The sequence below is a fragment of the Lactuca virosa genome, chromosome 5, assembly GCF_052849685.1.
Source record: "Lactuca virosa cultivar CGN04683 chromosome 5, Lactuca_virosa_CGN04683_v6, whole genome shotgun sequence".
In the NCBI taxonomy this organism is placed as follows: Eukaryota; Viridiplantae; Streptophyta; class Magnoliopsida; order Asterales; family Asteraceae; genus Lactuca; species Lactuca virosa.
This window is the reverse complement of record NC_136430.1, coordinates 265,340,208-265,357,179: the sequence shown is the minus strand read 5'-3', so window position 1 is coordinate 265,357,179 and position 16,972 is coordinate 265,340,208. Positions and strand designations below refer to the sequence as shown.

Sequence of the window (16,972 nt, the reverse complement as noted above, 5' to 3'; positions counted from 1 at the left end):
ATAAAAATGTAACTGTCTCCGCAAAAGACGGTTATCGAGAGGGGATACCATCCAATCCGTTGTATTAGTGATGTCACTTTTAATGGCGACGCCACCATTAGGGGCAACATTTAGATGCGTTGTTTAAATGCGGCTGCTAATAATGGTGTCGCCACTAAAGTCCGCGTCGCTAAAGCCTATTTTCTTGTTGTGTAGCTTATATGGTTTGAACTCAATATCATCAAAATTAGAACATCATCTTGATTATCATTGTTCTTTCTTGCTATAATGTGAACACTAAGAATTTGCACTTGAATTGAGACAAAAAAGGCAATTTTCTTCGATCACAACAAAAGGAAGGGAAATATAAAAACAAAGTACATTTAAAAATTAGAGGGAAAAAATCGTAAATATTGCAAGAGTAAATCAATATTCTCTTGTTAATATCTCTTCTTATCGGAGACCGTCTGAGGTTTATCACTAGTGTAGAAAAAGGGTTTGAGAGAATAGAGATTTGCATTTTTAAGGAGACGATGAGATGAAGAAGAAATAATATGAGCACCCTTAACCCCTCCATTAATATCCAAAGGAACCTTGCAGTCCTTCAATGGCGAGCTCTCCAGGAAGGCCTTGCACTCTTTGAGCTCCCACTGAGCATTCTTTAAGAACTTCGTCGAAGGAGGGGACAGTTTGGCTAAAAAGTAACCCTTATCATCAGCTGGGCAACTTGAGACGGAGAATGGTGCTAATTCAAGTCCCTTTTGGTTTCTTGCCAAACAAGTTATTCTTGCTGTGGCTCCTGTGTATGCATCAAAAAAGGTAATCATCCATTAACTCATGTTAAATTTGTAACACAGTTGCTGTCTTTTTGAATTTTAATACCTAAAATATATACAATTCATATTATCAAGTCTATACCTTTAAGTGGGATGAATTTTGGGCCGGATTTACAATATATTAGGCCTTGAACTTCAATGGATTTAGGAATTTCCTTCTGTTTCATCTTGTGAGGGATGTCCGGAAGCTTAGCAGCTCCATAAGCAGCATCAGCAGAGGCGAAGACGATTGATACCACCACGCAGAATAGAAAGACAACGTTGGAGAATGTGTCCATGGTCTTCCTTATTGTATGTCTTTGAATCGAATTTCGATGGGTATATTTTTTGTGATTGTGGTTTGGACGTTTTATAGTGAGAAGTGATGGAATTATTTTATTGAATTTGTATATGTCAAAGATGGAAGAGTATGGTGGATGATTGATTACATGGGAGCACGACGGCTGGTAAAAGAACTACGTGTTTCTTTTTGCAATTTAGTATTAAATTATATTTTCTACGGACTGCAATTAATTGAATTTTACTACTCCTTCGAGAGAGACAGCAATTCCTTCGATTTCATCATTATTGTTTCTTAGATGAATTTAATCAAACTCAAATGTTAAAAAGTGAGAATTATCATAAACTATGATTAAATGAGCATTTATTTAACAATATATTATAAACTATCTAAAATGAATATTAATTTCAATATGTCTAATGCGTTTATGAATGACCGGACTTACGGCTAAGTATGTAGCATCATTGTAGTCAGGTTGGTGGGAAAGTAATTGGTATATATATGAAGCTCACAGAAACACAGCTCAACAAGTGTTACGTAAGGCACGGTTTTCAACATTATTCGTACTTGATCGGGCGTAAAACTAATCAGGTTAGGCCCAAGGAAGTCACAATACCCACTAGTACGAATAATGTTGAAAACCGTTAGCAAATGTAAATTTAGTGAAAATCTATCACAAATCCACTAGCATGGGCTATCCCTCAAATTTTTTAGTCAAATGTAAATTTAGTGAAAATCTATCACAAATCCATTAAAAATCTGTCACAAATCCATTAGCAATCCATCGCAAAGTCTGATAATTATGATTTTAATGTAAATTCACTAGTTTAGTGACGATTTTATGATGAAAACTACATTTGGAAATTAGTTTTTTTTTTCTAGTAGTGCAACCCCTAAAAAATTTGTATATCCCATGGTTTTTCACTTTTTCTTTGTGGGTTCGCCACGATCATCATGACAACTTAAGGGTGAAAATAAATTTGTTTGGATTAGGTCATTTTGAGGTTTAACGGTTTAATTAAACGGGATGATAATCTCAACCCATCACAACCTAATGAAGAATATGGGTTGATTTTCCAACCAAACACAACTTTTTTATTAAATAGACTGAAATAGATTTGATCTGTTTTTTTCTCTCCCAACCCAACTTTTCTAATAAATAGGTTTACCCATTTAAATTTCCAAAAAAAAAGTTAAAAATCTAATAACCCTTCAAACAAAGCTACATAACTAAAACTTAAGAACTCCAATGATTGTTTAAGTTTGAAAATAATATAACCATAACACAAACACAATTGAATTCTCTACAAAACATTATAAATGATTAATTGTTAAACTCTACACAACACAACTTTTACTTTTAACTTGCTCGTATTCTTTGTAATAATTCATCATTTTCATTAGGTTCGAGAAAGTCAAAGTAGGTCTAAGATACTTTAATGCTAGGGTGTTCGATGATATTGTGAGTCATGACTTCCAGTTCCACTTCCACTTTCAGGTTTGATCGTATTCCTTGTAATAACTTCCACATAGACTATAAAAATTCTTGATTTGGTTAAAAATTGAATGAGTTACAAGCCCCGCAAGGAAGCATATCAAATCAGATTTTTTTTTCTATTTCAGCAATGAATCGTATTCTGATTTTTTGTTAAAATGAGCATATCTAACTCATTTTAAGTTGTTTTGACCTGATTCTTTTTCCTACATGTTGTTTAGGTTTTGTAGATAATTTTAGACTATACAAACGTTTGATTTGATTAAAAATTGAATGAGTTACAAGCGCCGCAAGGAAGCATATCAAAGCAGCCTTTTTTTTGTTTCAGTACTAAAACGTAATCTGACTTTTTTTTTTTGTTAAAATGTGCATAACCCACTCATTAGTTTCTTGTTTTCTAATGATTATTTAATCTTATATATACTATTTAGCTGTTTAAAGAAAATAAACACACACATTAAATATTGCTTTACAACGGATGAAAACCATTTATTTCGATTAGTAATCCATTTCCTAATTAAGCATCTTTAATTGTTAGGCACCAAAAAACTCAGTTTTGCATGTTGTATAAACAACTATTTTCATCTTTGGTTTCAATTTTATCAATAACTAGATGAGGAACCCCGCTTTGCGAGGTATGAATTTTTTAACAGTATAGAAAATAAGGGATTATTGATCAATTGTTTTGCCCTTTGTGGTACGCTTTGACAGTTTGGTCCGACATGGGTTATGTGTGTTGTGTTATATTTTTTTGTCAGTGTGGTCGATTTGTATAAGAATCATAGGGGAATGAAGGTTGATCGAATGAAGTAAAGAAGAAAGCGTACCACATGTATATAGAACACCAAAAGAACGCATAGATGTTTATGTGATAGACAAAATTAAATAATTTAAATTACTGAATACTTTATCCCTAGTGTAAACCATATACTTTAGCCCTAATGTAAACCATATTCTTTATCTAAAAACCACTATCTCATTAAAAATCAACCTTCTATTGAATTTGAACCTGGAATGTCCAATCCTAATGCACTTATCATGAAAGGCTTTGTTCCAAGCTTTGATACACATTTGGCAATGTTTCTTGCTATACCTCCTGCTGCATAGCGTACCTGAATATTGGAAAGTAAAGTACTATCATCAGGTAAAAGTAATGGTGTTTATAACGACACACCGAAAGCCTTTTTATGGGAACATGTATCATCCGTCCTGAAAGCCATTAAAGACTGTAATTACTGGAGCAGGTAAAAATAATGGTGTGTTAGTGTCTATACTAACATTTCATGTAATTTCTTATCTAACCAGCTTTTGCACATTTAGCTGGTTTGGATCAAACTCGTACCTAATCCGAACAGTTAAAACCTCAATGCACTAAATTGAACAAAAAAAACAAACAATGAATTTACCTAATTGTATTAGCATAGCAGACATTTAACAAAGGAAAATGAAATGGAATTCCATAAAATCATTTTGTATCAAGTTTTGTCTAATCAAAACAACATTCCACTACAGAAGCAACCAATGGAAATGGAATGCACTATTCCATTCCTTATGTATTCCGACATACTAAACAAAATCGGTAGATTTAGCTGCTATTTATAGGGTTAATGGGGAGGCGCGTTGCACCCTATAAACAGGCATGCCACGTCTTGTCACAACTAGCAAAATTAGGGTTAAGAGGGTGATTCGTGTACAAAAACTTCCTTATGTAACCATGCAACACCAAATTAGTGAAATCAAAACTACAATGTTATTTGAGTTCATACGTGCATACACTATGATTCAAGTTAAAATAGCCTCATTCAAGCCCAAAACTTGATCCAATAGCTAAGTCCAATCCATTTTGGGTTTTGGTCCAAGAATTCTCGGTCCAACACCTTATTGGGCCGAAAACCCTTCATTGGGCCTTATTGGGCCAAAAGCCTTTACTTTGGACCTTATTGGGCCAAAAACTCTCTCTTGGGCCCTAATGGGCCGAAAACGTTTATTGGACCTTCCATTGGGCCGAAAAGTTTTTCCTTGAACCTTATTGGGCCGAAAATCCTTTCTTTGGGCCTTAATGGGCCAAAAACATTTCATTGGGCCTTATTGGGCCAAAAACTCATTTTTGGGCTTTCCTTTGGCCAAAAACTCCTTTTATTTGACCTAAAATACACCCAAAAAGCCCTACAATCTTCAAAACCGTAAACCCTATTTGGAGCTAGGGTGTTCTCGGCCACCCTTAAAACCGAAGCCCCATAGTTTCGGTTAGGGTTTGAACAAAAAAAAGGAAAAAGAAAAGGGAAAATACCTTGCCACCTCATGTTTGTCTCCCATGTAACAAAGCCATGGACTACCATGTATCCATGATACTTTCACATCAACTATCAAAAAGTCAAACAAACTCTCCCCCTCTCTCTTTATGATCGGCCGATCCTCACCCTCCCACACTCCCACAAATCTCTCACTCACCACTCTCTCAAGTCCCTCTCCTTCTATCAAAATTTCCGTGTGTGTGTGTGTGTGTGTTTGGTAAGGGTTTCTTCAAGCAACACTCAAAAACTTGATAAGTAATCTTGTAAACTTCAAGTATTTTTGCATCACTTCAACCCAAATCTCATGTATACACACCATTTTTGTGTATAGTCTCTTAGAACTCCACCATTTTCGAGTAACCTCCAAGCTCAAGGCTAGGCTCGACATTTCTTCCATCTTCTTCTTCCTACCACACGAAATCCTCAAGGTGAGCTTCATACCCCACTATTTTCATGTTTTTCATACTCTTTGGGGGGGGGGGGATACAAGTCAAGTTTCGGTTAACCGTTGGATAATTGCGTGGACCTATGTATTATGTGTTTAACCTTTGGGTAATGGCATTAACATGGAGTTACCTTATGCATCTTCATAAAACTCATTAGAAATGTGTTTGTCATCATATATATATTGCATGAAAACTTGTGGATATGGGATTGCACACTCAAAAATGGAGAAAAATAGGAGTGTTAGGCCCAAATATGTTTAACTTGTGAACATATACATTTTTAACATTTATACTTACACAAATATTTACCTATAATAAATTTTCATAGTCATATATGAATTTTGTAGAAATCGTGAATTTCTAGTTTCACAACAAACTAGAATATTTTGTGTTACAAAACTTTCGAACTAATTTTTGGTGTATTAAACAAACTACAAAGTTTGATATGTTGTTAAAAATAAGTACTTATTATTTTGTCGTGACTAAGTATTACTATTTTGATGACGTAAAAACTTAATATAGTGTGCTATTTTCACATCATATGTTACCTTATACATGTTCACTAATTATTATTTATAAAAAGGGATTATAAATAATATACCTGAAATAGTAAACTAAACAGACTTTTATGACACAAAAATTCGTGTATCATAATCTGTCTGTCATAAAACTTTTGAAACATGTGTAGTAAGCTGTAAGACATTATGACAGAAAAATAAACGTGTCAAAATCTAGGTGTCATAAAAACTCTAAAAGCATGGGTAAAGAATCTGCGTGTCATAAAATCTGTAAAGCTCGTCCTAAGCTGGATAATATGAAATCTTCCAAATAGCGTGTCATAAAATAGCTGTCACATGTGTGCGAAGGAAATGTTATTTCGTTAATCAATAAAGGGGCTCGAAATTTTTTAAATCCGTTAATGCTCTAGTGAGACACATTCCTTCACCGTACCTACCTAGCGTACACCGTAAGCCCTATAGTCATAACCAGAGTCTCTTGGAGGAAGAGCGAGATAATTGTGTATAGATCTATACGGGGTTGACACCCCCACACCTGAGTTGTTCGCTACAGTTAGACGAGGTCAGTCTAAGGTGACAAATATCTTACCTAAACGGACGCCTGAAGAACGACATGACAGGCATATCAGTCACATCAAGCATGGTTGTAACGACTCACGTAGGGATTAACAACATTATTTTGGATTTACGAAAAATACACACTTCACTGGTTTTATAAAATATAAAACTACGCTTTATTTTCAGTACATTATTACCACCACTCCAGTCTTAGGGTTTAAGACTACAATTTTTCATACAACAGAAAAGATGGGATTTTCTGGGGATCTACACTTTACAACTACAAATAAAAAAGAAAACAAAGTACATGCATGCAATTATTCACAGTTTTAGAACGAGACTCACAAACCATTTTTCATAGAAAATATCGGATTTTCTGGAGTTTTACAAATTATTGCAAACAACGATGTTACAAAACTTTTCATACAAACATACTTATGAACTCACCAACATTCTATGTTGATGCTTTTCAAAACGACTTGTATTCTCAGGGACTCAGTGAGAAGGTATTTGGGCCATGGATTTAAGATATTTGCTACATTTTGAAAATTCATACTTTATGTCACTTTTTGTGTAAATTTGTGAACAAATACAATATGTAAGCAATGTAGGTTGGTATCTTTTAATGTATGATGTTTGGTTTCTATGTTTCATTCATATTCAATTGTTATGATACTACACAATGACGTCATCCGCCCCCGGACGTTTCCGCCGTCCTGGTTCGGGGGTGTGACACATCTTTTCTCTACGCAACTCCTGCTAGATGTCGCCACGTGTCACTATGTCCTTGGTTAGTGTCCTACCTTCCAGAACATCAGGCGTGTTGCGCCACCTACCCAGGCGCACCGCACAGGGCTGCAGGTGTTTGGTGCGATTTTCAATCTTCTAAATATCGTATCTCTCTCGTACGAACCCCGTTTTTGATATAATTTATGTCCACGTGTAGCTATCGGTGAGCACTACAACTTTGATTTAGACTATGTCGGCTAATTTTCATCCAAATTTAAATTTAATAGTCTATGAAGATTACAGTGCAAAAGTCCGTGAAAAATTTATAACTTCTTCATGCGAACTCCGTTCTCGACTGTCTTAATATCGACAATTTTCTATTTACGAGAACTTCAACTCTCTTTTACATTGTTTTGGCTAACAATCAACCAATTTTAATTTCGATTTCTATGTCCACATTGTTGTGCCGAAACCTTGAAAAATCATAACTTTTTCATACCATGTCAAATTTGGGCATTCTTTACATACACGCCTTCGCTTTTACGATTACTATGACTTTCATTTATATTACTTATGCTAATAAACAACATATCTCCGATTCACTTTTTAGTAGACACTCTACCGTATGGGGTTAAACACATAACTTCAAGAGATCGCAATTTCTTAATACGAAGTCAGATTTTAGCGTCCCTTATATCCCCGATATCATTATCACGCCTACTACAATTTTCAAAGACTATTTATCCTAAATAATATTTTATTTTTAATGTTTAATTTAGCCCTAATTATTAACTTTTAAAAATACATTTTTACACAAATATTATATACACATAATAGTTATCAAATTTTCACGTACACAATATATAAACACATATATTGAAACAATTATCTTTCATTTATTCATAAAAGATCACAATTGTCGACCGAAGTAAATACATCTTTTATTATTATGCTTAACGAGAAACACGAGCGTTACAGGCTAACTCCGGCGAGAACGGTGGTGGTGGCGATATACTCCGACAGTAACAAGGTTTCCCTGTGGGGGATCTTTAAATTTTGGCAGAATGCTGGAAATTCTGGCAACCCACACAAGATATAAGTATATTCAGTGTGGATAGGAGAAAAGGAAAAGAAAAAGAGAAAAAAAAAACAGAGAAGAGGATCACATGTCGCCGGAAGTGGTGGTGGTCGCCGCCGATGAGAATCGTCGCTGATAATGTCCTAGAATTTCCAACAATGTCGTAGTCGTCAGAGGAAAAAGTCATTTGTCGGTGAAAATCTCGACGGTGGTGTACTTAATTTGACAGAGAGAAGGAGTGAAGCACATAACGATTTTTAAAGAAACTGAGGACTAGGCAGGGGGTTATGATCGATGACTTTTACTGACGACGGCCGTTAGAGGCGACGACTCGGAATTTGCGACGATGACATAGTAATTGTAGCGATATACCGGAGGGAAAAACAACATGGGGTTTCCTACGTCCTCCAAGTCGTTAGATCGTCGTTTAAATCAACAGATAAAGATCACCAACATCAACCAATAGCGATGACGTCTTTTACGGCGATGATGACTTTCAGCGGCGATAACAAAAGCGTTTCTTTTATGTCGTCGCTAAAAGTCCCTACTAAAAACGTCGCTACTATTGATTATTATTCTTATAGTGTGCCACATTGGACACACAATTCTTTTTTATTAGATTTCGCTTATTTTTAGTTTATGTTATTAAAGTACTATTATTTTCGTAGCAATTTATGAAAGGCCCTTATTATGATTTTTCTTTTCAAAAATGCCAAATCTTTTTAAAAAATTACAAAAATGGTCTATATCCGCTATAACATTTACATATTATGCCATCACTACATCCCGCGAAGAGGGGTGTTCACAATTTCTAGTTTGAAAAGAAACACATTATTAAAAGTAGAAAGACTGATCCAAAAACCAAACCCACGATTATCTTTATGTAATATAATACTTATTCAACTAGTCCAATGCATTTTACATTAGCCAAGGTCCGTACTATAAAAATGTATCTGTTGTCGCAAAAGACAGTTATCGAGAGGGGATGCCAACCATTGGATTGACGGATACAATCAACGGTTAGATGCTTTAATTGGTTCAAATTTCACACGGATCACGACGAATATGTTTCAGCGAACGTCGCTTTTAGTGGCGATGCCAACGATTAGCAATAACATTTAGACGCATTGTTTTAATTGTCGCCGCTAATAGCGGTGTCACCACTATAGGCGGAGTTGATAAAGCCTATTTTCTTGTTGTGTAGCTTATATGGTTTGAACTCAATATCATCAAAAATAGAACGTCATATTGATTATAATTGTTCTTTCTTGCTATGATGTGAACAATAAGAATTTGCACTTGAATTGAGATTTGAGACAAAAAAGACAATTATCTTCAAGCACAGCAAAAGGAAGAGAAATATAAGATAACAAGAATAAAGTACATTTGAAAATTAGAGGGAAAAGAATGTAAATATTGCAAGAGTAAATCCATATTCTCTTGTTAATATTTCTTGTTATCGGAGACTGTCTGAGGTTTATCACCGGTGTAGAAAAAGGGTTTGAGTGAATAGAGATTTGAATTTTTAAGGAGACGATAAGAAGAAATAATATGAGCACCCTTAACCCCTCCATTAATATCCAAAGGAACCTTGCAGTCCTTCAAAGGCGAGCTCTCCAGGAAGGCCTTGCACTCCTTGAGCTCCCACTGAGCATTCTTTAAGAACTTCGACGATGGAGGGGACAGTTTGGCTAAAAAGTAACCCTTATCATCAGCTGGGCAACTTGAGACGGAGAATGGTGCTAATTCAAGTCCCTTTTGGTTTAGTGCCAAACAAGTTATTCTTGCCGTGGCTCCTGTATGCATTAAAATAGATAATCATCCATTAATTCCTGCTAAATTTGTAATATAGTTCCTGTTTTTTTGAATTTTAATACGTAAAATATATACCATATGAATTTTATTAATATTAAGTTAGTAATATGCATGTAAATGTACGATCTTGTGAGATACCTTTAAGTGGAAGGAATTTAGAGCGTGATTTACAGTATATAAGGCCTTGAACTGCAATGGGTTTAGGAATTTCCTTTTCTTTCATCTTGTGAGGGATCTCCGGCAGCTTAGCAACTCCATAAGCAGCATCAGCAGACGCGAAGACAATTGATACCACTATGCAGAATAGAAAGATTACGTTGGAGAATGTGTCCATATGGTCTTGGTTGTTCTATATCTTTGAATCGAATTTGGATGGGCATATTTTTTGTGATGGTGGTTTTGGACGTTTTATAGTGAGAGGTGATGAAATTATTTTCTTGAATTTGTATATGTCAAAGAGGGAGGAGTATGGTGGATGATTGATTACACTGGAGCACGACGGCTGGTAAGAGATGGATGTGTCTGTCGTAATGATCATGGACTACGTTTTTTTGCAACTTAGTTTAATTTAAATTATATTTTTCTAGGGACAACAATTTATTAAATTTTACTTTATTCTTTTAGAAACAACAATTCATTCGATTTCATCATGTATTGTTTCTTAGATAATTTTAATTAAACTCAAATGTTACAAAGTGAGAATTACTATGAACTATGACTAAATTAGCATTTATTCAACAATATATTGTAAAGGTTTTATGTAGAAAAGTCTCAATATTTCGGAAATTTTTTGATAAAATTATATTTATTTTAATAGAAATGTCTTGATTATTTAATTTTACACGATAATCTATCATTTTCTGTTAAAATAAAAATAAAATTTTTTTCGTTAATTTAGACAAACTACTGAATAATCGGGATTTTCTGTTCAATTTTCTTTTAGAAATTTATCAAGAAGTTTCCAAAATAATAAGACTTTGCGGCATAAAACCCTATTATAAACTATCTAAAATGAATATAAATCTCAATATGTTTAACAGGTTATTGAATGACCGGATTGAGCGCTAAGTATTTAGCATCATTGTGGTCATACCATAAGGTTGGTGGGCAAGTATTGGGAATATGAAGCTCACATATACAGAGCTCAACAACAGTGTTAGGAAAGGCATTATAGTCAACATCGGTACTAGATCGGACAACATTATGTTTTTTCTTAAACTTCCAACTAATCAGGTTAGGTCCAAGAAAGTCACAATACCCATTAGTAGATCACAATCATCTAGGGTGGCAATAAATTGGTTTGGGTTGGATCATTTTCGGGTTGACCATTTTAATTAAACCTGTTGCAAATCTCAACTCATTACAACAAGCTGATTAAGAAAACGGGTTGATTTCCCAACCCAACACAATGTTTTTATTAAATGGGATGAAATCCTCTTGACCTAGTTTATTTTTTCTTCTAACCTAGCTTGTTTAATAAAAGGGTTGGCCCATTTAAACTTCCAAAAGGTGTGCGCTAAGGAGATCTACTCTCATCCTTCCTATTCATCATTGTCGCGGAAGGCCTTAAGGCGGCTATTATGGAAGCTATTGGGAATGATATTTATGAAGGGACTCATCTTCCAAATAATGGTCCCAATCTCTATATCCTTCGGTATGAAGATGATGTTATCTTCTTAGGAGAATGGTCCAAAGAGAACACCATGAATCTTGTTCGGATTTTAAGGTGCTTTTATCTAGCATCCGGGCTCAAAGTGAATCTTGACAAAAGCAAGGTAATGGGCTTTGGGATGGATGAGCATGAAATAAATACTATGGCTAACCGGCTTAGATGTGTCATTGGATTTTTCCCTTTCACATATATTGGTGTCTAGGTGGGAGCCAAGATGAATAGAATCTCCAATTGGTCTCCCTCAATTGCTAAATTCAAAGTTAAACTCTTTACATGGAAAGCTCGACACGTATCCTCAGGTCGGAGGCTTGTTTTATTCAAAGTTGTGCTCGACAACTAGAAACAGAGAATGGTGCTAATTTAAGTCCCTTTTGGTTTCATGCCAAGCAAGTTATTCTTCACGTAGCTCCTGTATGCATTAAAATAGATAATCATCCATTAATTCCTGTTAAAATTGTAAGATAGTTCTTATTGTTGTTTTTTTTTTAATTTTTTTTTTAAATTTAATACGTAAAATTTATACCATATGAAGTTTATTAATATTAAGTTAGTACAATGCATGTAAATGTATGAACTTGTGAGATACATACCTTTAAGTGGAAAAGATATTGAGTAAGATTTACAGTATATTAGACCTTGAAATGCAATAGGTAGCTTTTTTTGTGTTTCCTGTAGATGCTTCATAGGATGTGTACGGTGATAGGGTGATTCATGCTCTATTGCTCGATATCAATTTATGTATTTGTGTCTGTTAGGAATAAATCTGAGATGACGAATGCGGAATATCAAAAACAATCAAGAATCAATCACCATCATATGCAAGTAATCTGATAAAGGTTTTTCATATATTGATTATGAGATGAACGTACAGAGAAAAACCCTAATCTGGTAAAAAGCTTACACCAAAAGTAAACCTAATGATTATTTATAGGGAACAATAAATATATGCCATAAATATAAAATCTATGTCTAATATAAAACCAATGTCTTACAAGAGCTCGATTAAGAACTTCTACTATAAAGGCATCGTAGGAAATCATAAAATGATTAACCCTAAAAAGGCTTCCCTAAATAACCAAATATGCCATATCAGTTTCAATATCTCAAATATTCAACAATCTCCCCCTAGATGTTGTAACTGATGAAGATCACGATTTCCGATCTTCTTGGCATTTCTCCCCTAAATTGTGATACTCATCAGCACAGGGGGTCTTCAAAGCGAGAGAAATAAGAACAATCTTCCAAATACGAACTCCCCCTTGAATAATCATCACTCCCCCTTGAATCTTCAACAAATGTCATGGAGAGAATCCGAAAAGTTAAGAAGAATCACCAACAATCTTCAAAACCCGTCAGATATGATGAAATAAATCCCTTTAAAATAAACCCAATTCTCAAAAATTAAAACCGGAAAAATAACAAAAAATAATTTTGTATTTTTCGATTTTAAATTTAGACAAAAGAATAGAAAAGAAGCAATTATTTAGAAGGGTTTGAAAAGAATAAGACCAAAGAAAAGGATAAGAAAAGAAAATATTTTGGTAAGAAGGGGATAAAATGGTAAAAATCCAAGAAATTTGTAAAGAATTTCGGATATGGGGTTGAACTTGTGAAGGTCTGAAAGTCAGGGGGCTGAAAGAAATAACAACGTTAAAAAAAATTGAAACTGTAAAGCTTGATAACTTTCGGGGTCTGAAGTTGTAACATTGAGTCATCTTATTCGTTCATTCAGGGAACGACGTTTCATTGACTTCTGAAAGTCAAAATTCTTAAAACAAAATTCCAAGAACATTAGATCGAAATCAGGTACCCATGAAATGCCCATTACCTCATCGAGATTTGATTTTACAAGCCAATTTCGACTTCAATTTCGTTTGTAAATCCCGATTACAGACGCCAAAACAAAGAACTCCCGAGTGTCGAACGATTGTACGATTGCACAGTTGAATTCTGAAGAGCGACAACAAACGTCAAAATCATATGAACAAGCGATTTTAAACCTTCAACATTGACTGTGAATACGACTCAAGAATCAATTTTCGTTCCGATTTCAGAAACGAACTAACTACTGAATGTGATTCTGAGACCTTCGTCGCCAATTGGGAGTGCTAAATAGCGAACTAATTGATTTCACTTACAAATTGTGAGCCTTGAACGCAAACTTGTAGATGCAAATTAGGACGCGAACTTAATCCTCTACGTTCGTTTCTAAATCTAGTCAATTGATGATGAACCGAAAGCGAACTTCAGTTTCGTTTTGGTGTCTTGACGCGAGAGACGAACATCGCTTCAATACTTTCGCTTCCAGACTATCTACTAGACATTCGCTCCAAACCAATCGTTCATGAACCGAAAGCGAATCGCAAGTTCGCTTCAATTTCATACCCAAAGCGAAACGTTCGCCTATGAACAGTAAATTCGGGTTCGGTTCTTGTGAGTTCGGTTCTTAATCAGAGTTTTGCTTCTTAACTTGAGGTTCACTTCTATGAGTTGGGTTCTTATTCGTGAGGTTCGCTTCTATGAGTTATGTTCTTATTCGTGAGGTTCGCTTCTATGATTTAGCAAATGCATCTTGTGAGTATTCGCTCTTGGATTTTACCGAACATCAAAGAACGGGAACAGCAAACAAGCGAAACTAACCCCAATTTTCCAATAAAACCGAATCTGACCCTCCTGATTGCAGAGAACTGACAGTTTGTACCCTTTAAGCAAAAAAGTGTTAGAAGACAGCTTTCTTTTTGTAGAAAAATGACACTTTTCACCCATTTTTCAACTTTTTCAGCCTTTTGTCAATTCCAACACAAAAAAAAACAATAAATTTGATTTCTTCAACACAATATCATATCTTTGAACCAAATCCACCAAATTTCACCAAAATTTTGTCCCCATTTTCGTTTTTTTTTTTTTTTTTTTTTAAGGACAAAACTTTTATGGGACTTTTGGTACCCATTTAAGATTCAACATTGAAGTATGTTTCTTGCATACCCACTTATTTGAAGAAAATCTATCATCTTCTGAAAATAATACCCGTTTTTTAGTTGGAAAACAAAAATTTCCAAAAAATTCATTAAACCAACCGAATTCTCTTTTCTTTTCCTTCCAACTTCTAACATTTTTAACTGAAGAAAAATGAGAATCAGAGATTCTTTAAGCATGTTTGACATCAACTTTCTCAACCTTTTCACAAGCATTGGGTACTTGTACATTGGGCATCCAAACCTTCTTTGTTTTACTCTTGTTCTTTCTCTTCTTCTTCCTTTTTTTATTTCTAGGCTTCAGAAATAAATTTCGGATCTGGATAACTTTTTCTTCTTTCTGAATCTAAACATTTGAAGACTTTTGAACACAATCCTTAGGAGTTTGATAAATCTGAACATATTTAATTATTAGCTTTTTGTAAGGAACCAATCCTTCAAATACATCATCAACACACAAAAAATCATCTGTAGTTGTTCCAATAGAACAAAACTCCTTCACTTTCATGATTTCCAAGATTTACTTTGAGATTCTTCTTCAGAACAAATAGATTCGGATTGTGAACCTTCTGAAAGACTTGAAACACTTGACTCTCCCTCAACAAGAACATCTGGAGTCACTTTTTCTTCAGAAACTTAAAGAACATCATGAACTTTATTAATAACACCAAGAACACCTTCTTTTTCTTTTCTTTCTTTCTCTAACTTCTGTTGTATGTGCTTCAAAAGTAAGTATTTTTTTTATAATGATAAATTGTTTTAAAAAATCTTTATCTTCCTCTACACGATTACTTTTAAATCCACCACTAGAAATATGTGTGAAATCACCAATCTTCTCATCAACATAGAGATTATACATCTCAATGGCATTCTTCAACATAGATTGTTCTGGAACATCCCAAAACAAATATCCTTCTTTAAGACGAAACTTTGGATCTGTAACTTTTAATCCTAGTCTCTTAATGTCTTTTAACACCTTATAATCCGCCATTTAATCTTCAACAAGAAAGAAAACTTGAAGAGAGAGAAAGTAGATTTGATGAGAATTCTAGAGAGAGAAAACAGATCTGAGATGGTTTCTAGAGAGAGAAAACAGATCTGAAACGATTTTTAGAGAGATAAAGTAGATCTGAACACAAAAATTCGAATAAACACGAAAATTTTCTTCTAATTCTCTTCCAGAACACGATTCAAGAACAAATCAGATGAAATAATGAGTTGAAGATAACAGATCTGAAAAAGATTTTTCAATAAAAACGAGATAAAGACTTTTTCTTTTCAGAAAACTTACAAAACTTGAAGAACAAGGTGAGATTCATGATAAAATATCGCCATAAACAAGATCGATTCTTGCAAAAATCGATGTGATCTACAAAAACCCGCTCTGATACCACTTGTTAGGAATAAATCCGAGATGACGAATGCGGAATATCAAGAACAATCAAGAATCAATCACCATCATATGCAAGTAATCTGATAAAGGTTTTTCATATATTGATTATGAGATGAACGTACAGAGAAAAACCCTAATCTGGTAAAAAGCTTACACCAAAAGTAAACCTAATGATTATTTATAGGGAACAATAAATATATGCCATAAATATAAAATCTATGCCTAACATAAAACCAATGACTTAGAAGAGCTCGATTAAGAAGTTCTACTGTAAAGGCATCGTAGGAAATCATAAAATGATTAACCCTAAAAAGGCTAACACCCATACCCCATTAAGCCCCCCAACACAATTGTTATAAATTGTTGCTAATTTATAATAATTGGTCTTAAGTGGGTTTTGCTTTTTGCATTTTTATTCGGCCCAGTTAATGGCTCGTGGTTTGGTCACACGCCTCGGACTTCTTGTCGGCGTATAGGCACTCGAACCCCTGTTTAGTAGCAGTTGGCTTCCCGCTTTCCATTTCATAAATTCTTGTCACATATTTTCCAGTTTCGTCCTTTTATTCTTCTTTCTTGTTCTTCCATATTTCCTTTGTCATTTCTTCATCTCGAATCCTTATACATTTTTCAAAAGAATGTCTCATTCATTGATGCCCATCATTTATTCAACCGTCATCCATGAACGTCTCGACCAAGTTTCTGTGAAGTACCATCTTGTCGACAAGGATAGTGTCTCTCTTCCTGCCCCTAATGTTGTTATCGATCGCCATCCATTAGGTAAGGTTGGTTTCTTTCTTTACTACTTTGAAGCCGACCTGCGTGTACCCTTGTCATCGTTCTTTGGTTCGGTTATTGAGGCTTACAAGATTCACACTTGACAACTAAAACCTAATTTGATTTCAAA

At 34.5% G+C, this 16,972-nt stretch overlaps 1 protein-coding gene across 1 annotated transcript; it reads right to left on the bottom strand.

Moving 5' to 3' along the window:
* Positions 1 to 295: 295 nt before the first annotated feature.
* LOC145116126 (protein SEED AND ROOT HAIR PROTECTIVE PROTEIN-like) lies at positions 296 to 1,145 on the bottom strand. The gene is made up of 2 exons (XM_079052479.1): positions 898 to 1,145; positions 296 to 778 (listed from the first exon to the last, which is right to left on the bottom strand). Exons 1-2 carry the CDS (start codon positions 1,091 to 1,093, stop codon positions 420 to 422), a joined length of 555 nt encoding a protein of 184 aa, XP_078908605.1. The 5' UTR covers positions 1,094 to 1,145; the 3' UTR covers positions 296 to 419.
* Positions 1,146 to 16,972: the final 15,827 nt, after the last annotated feature.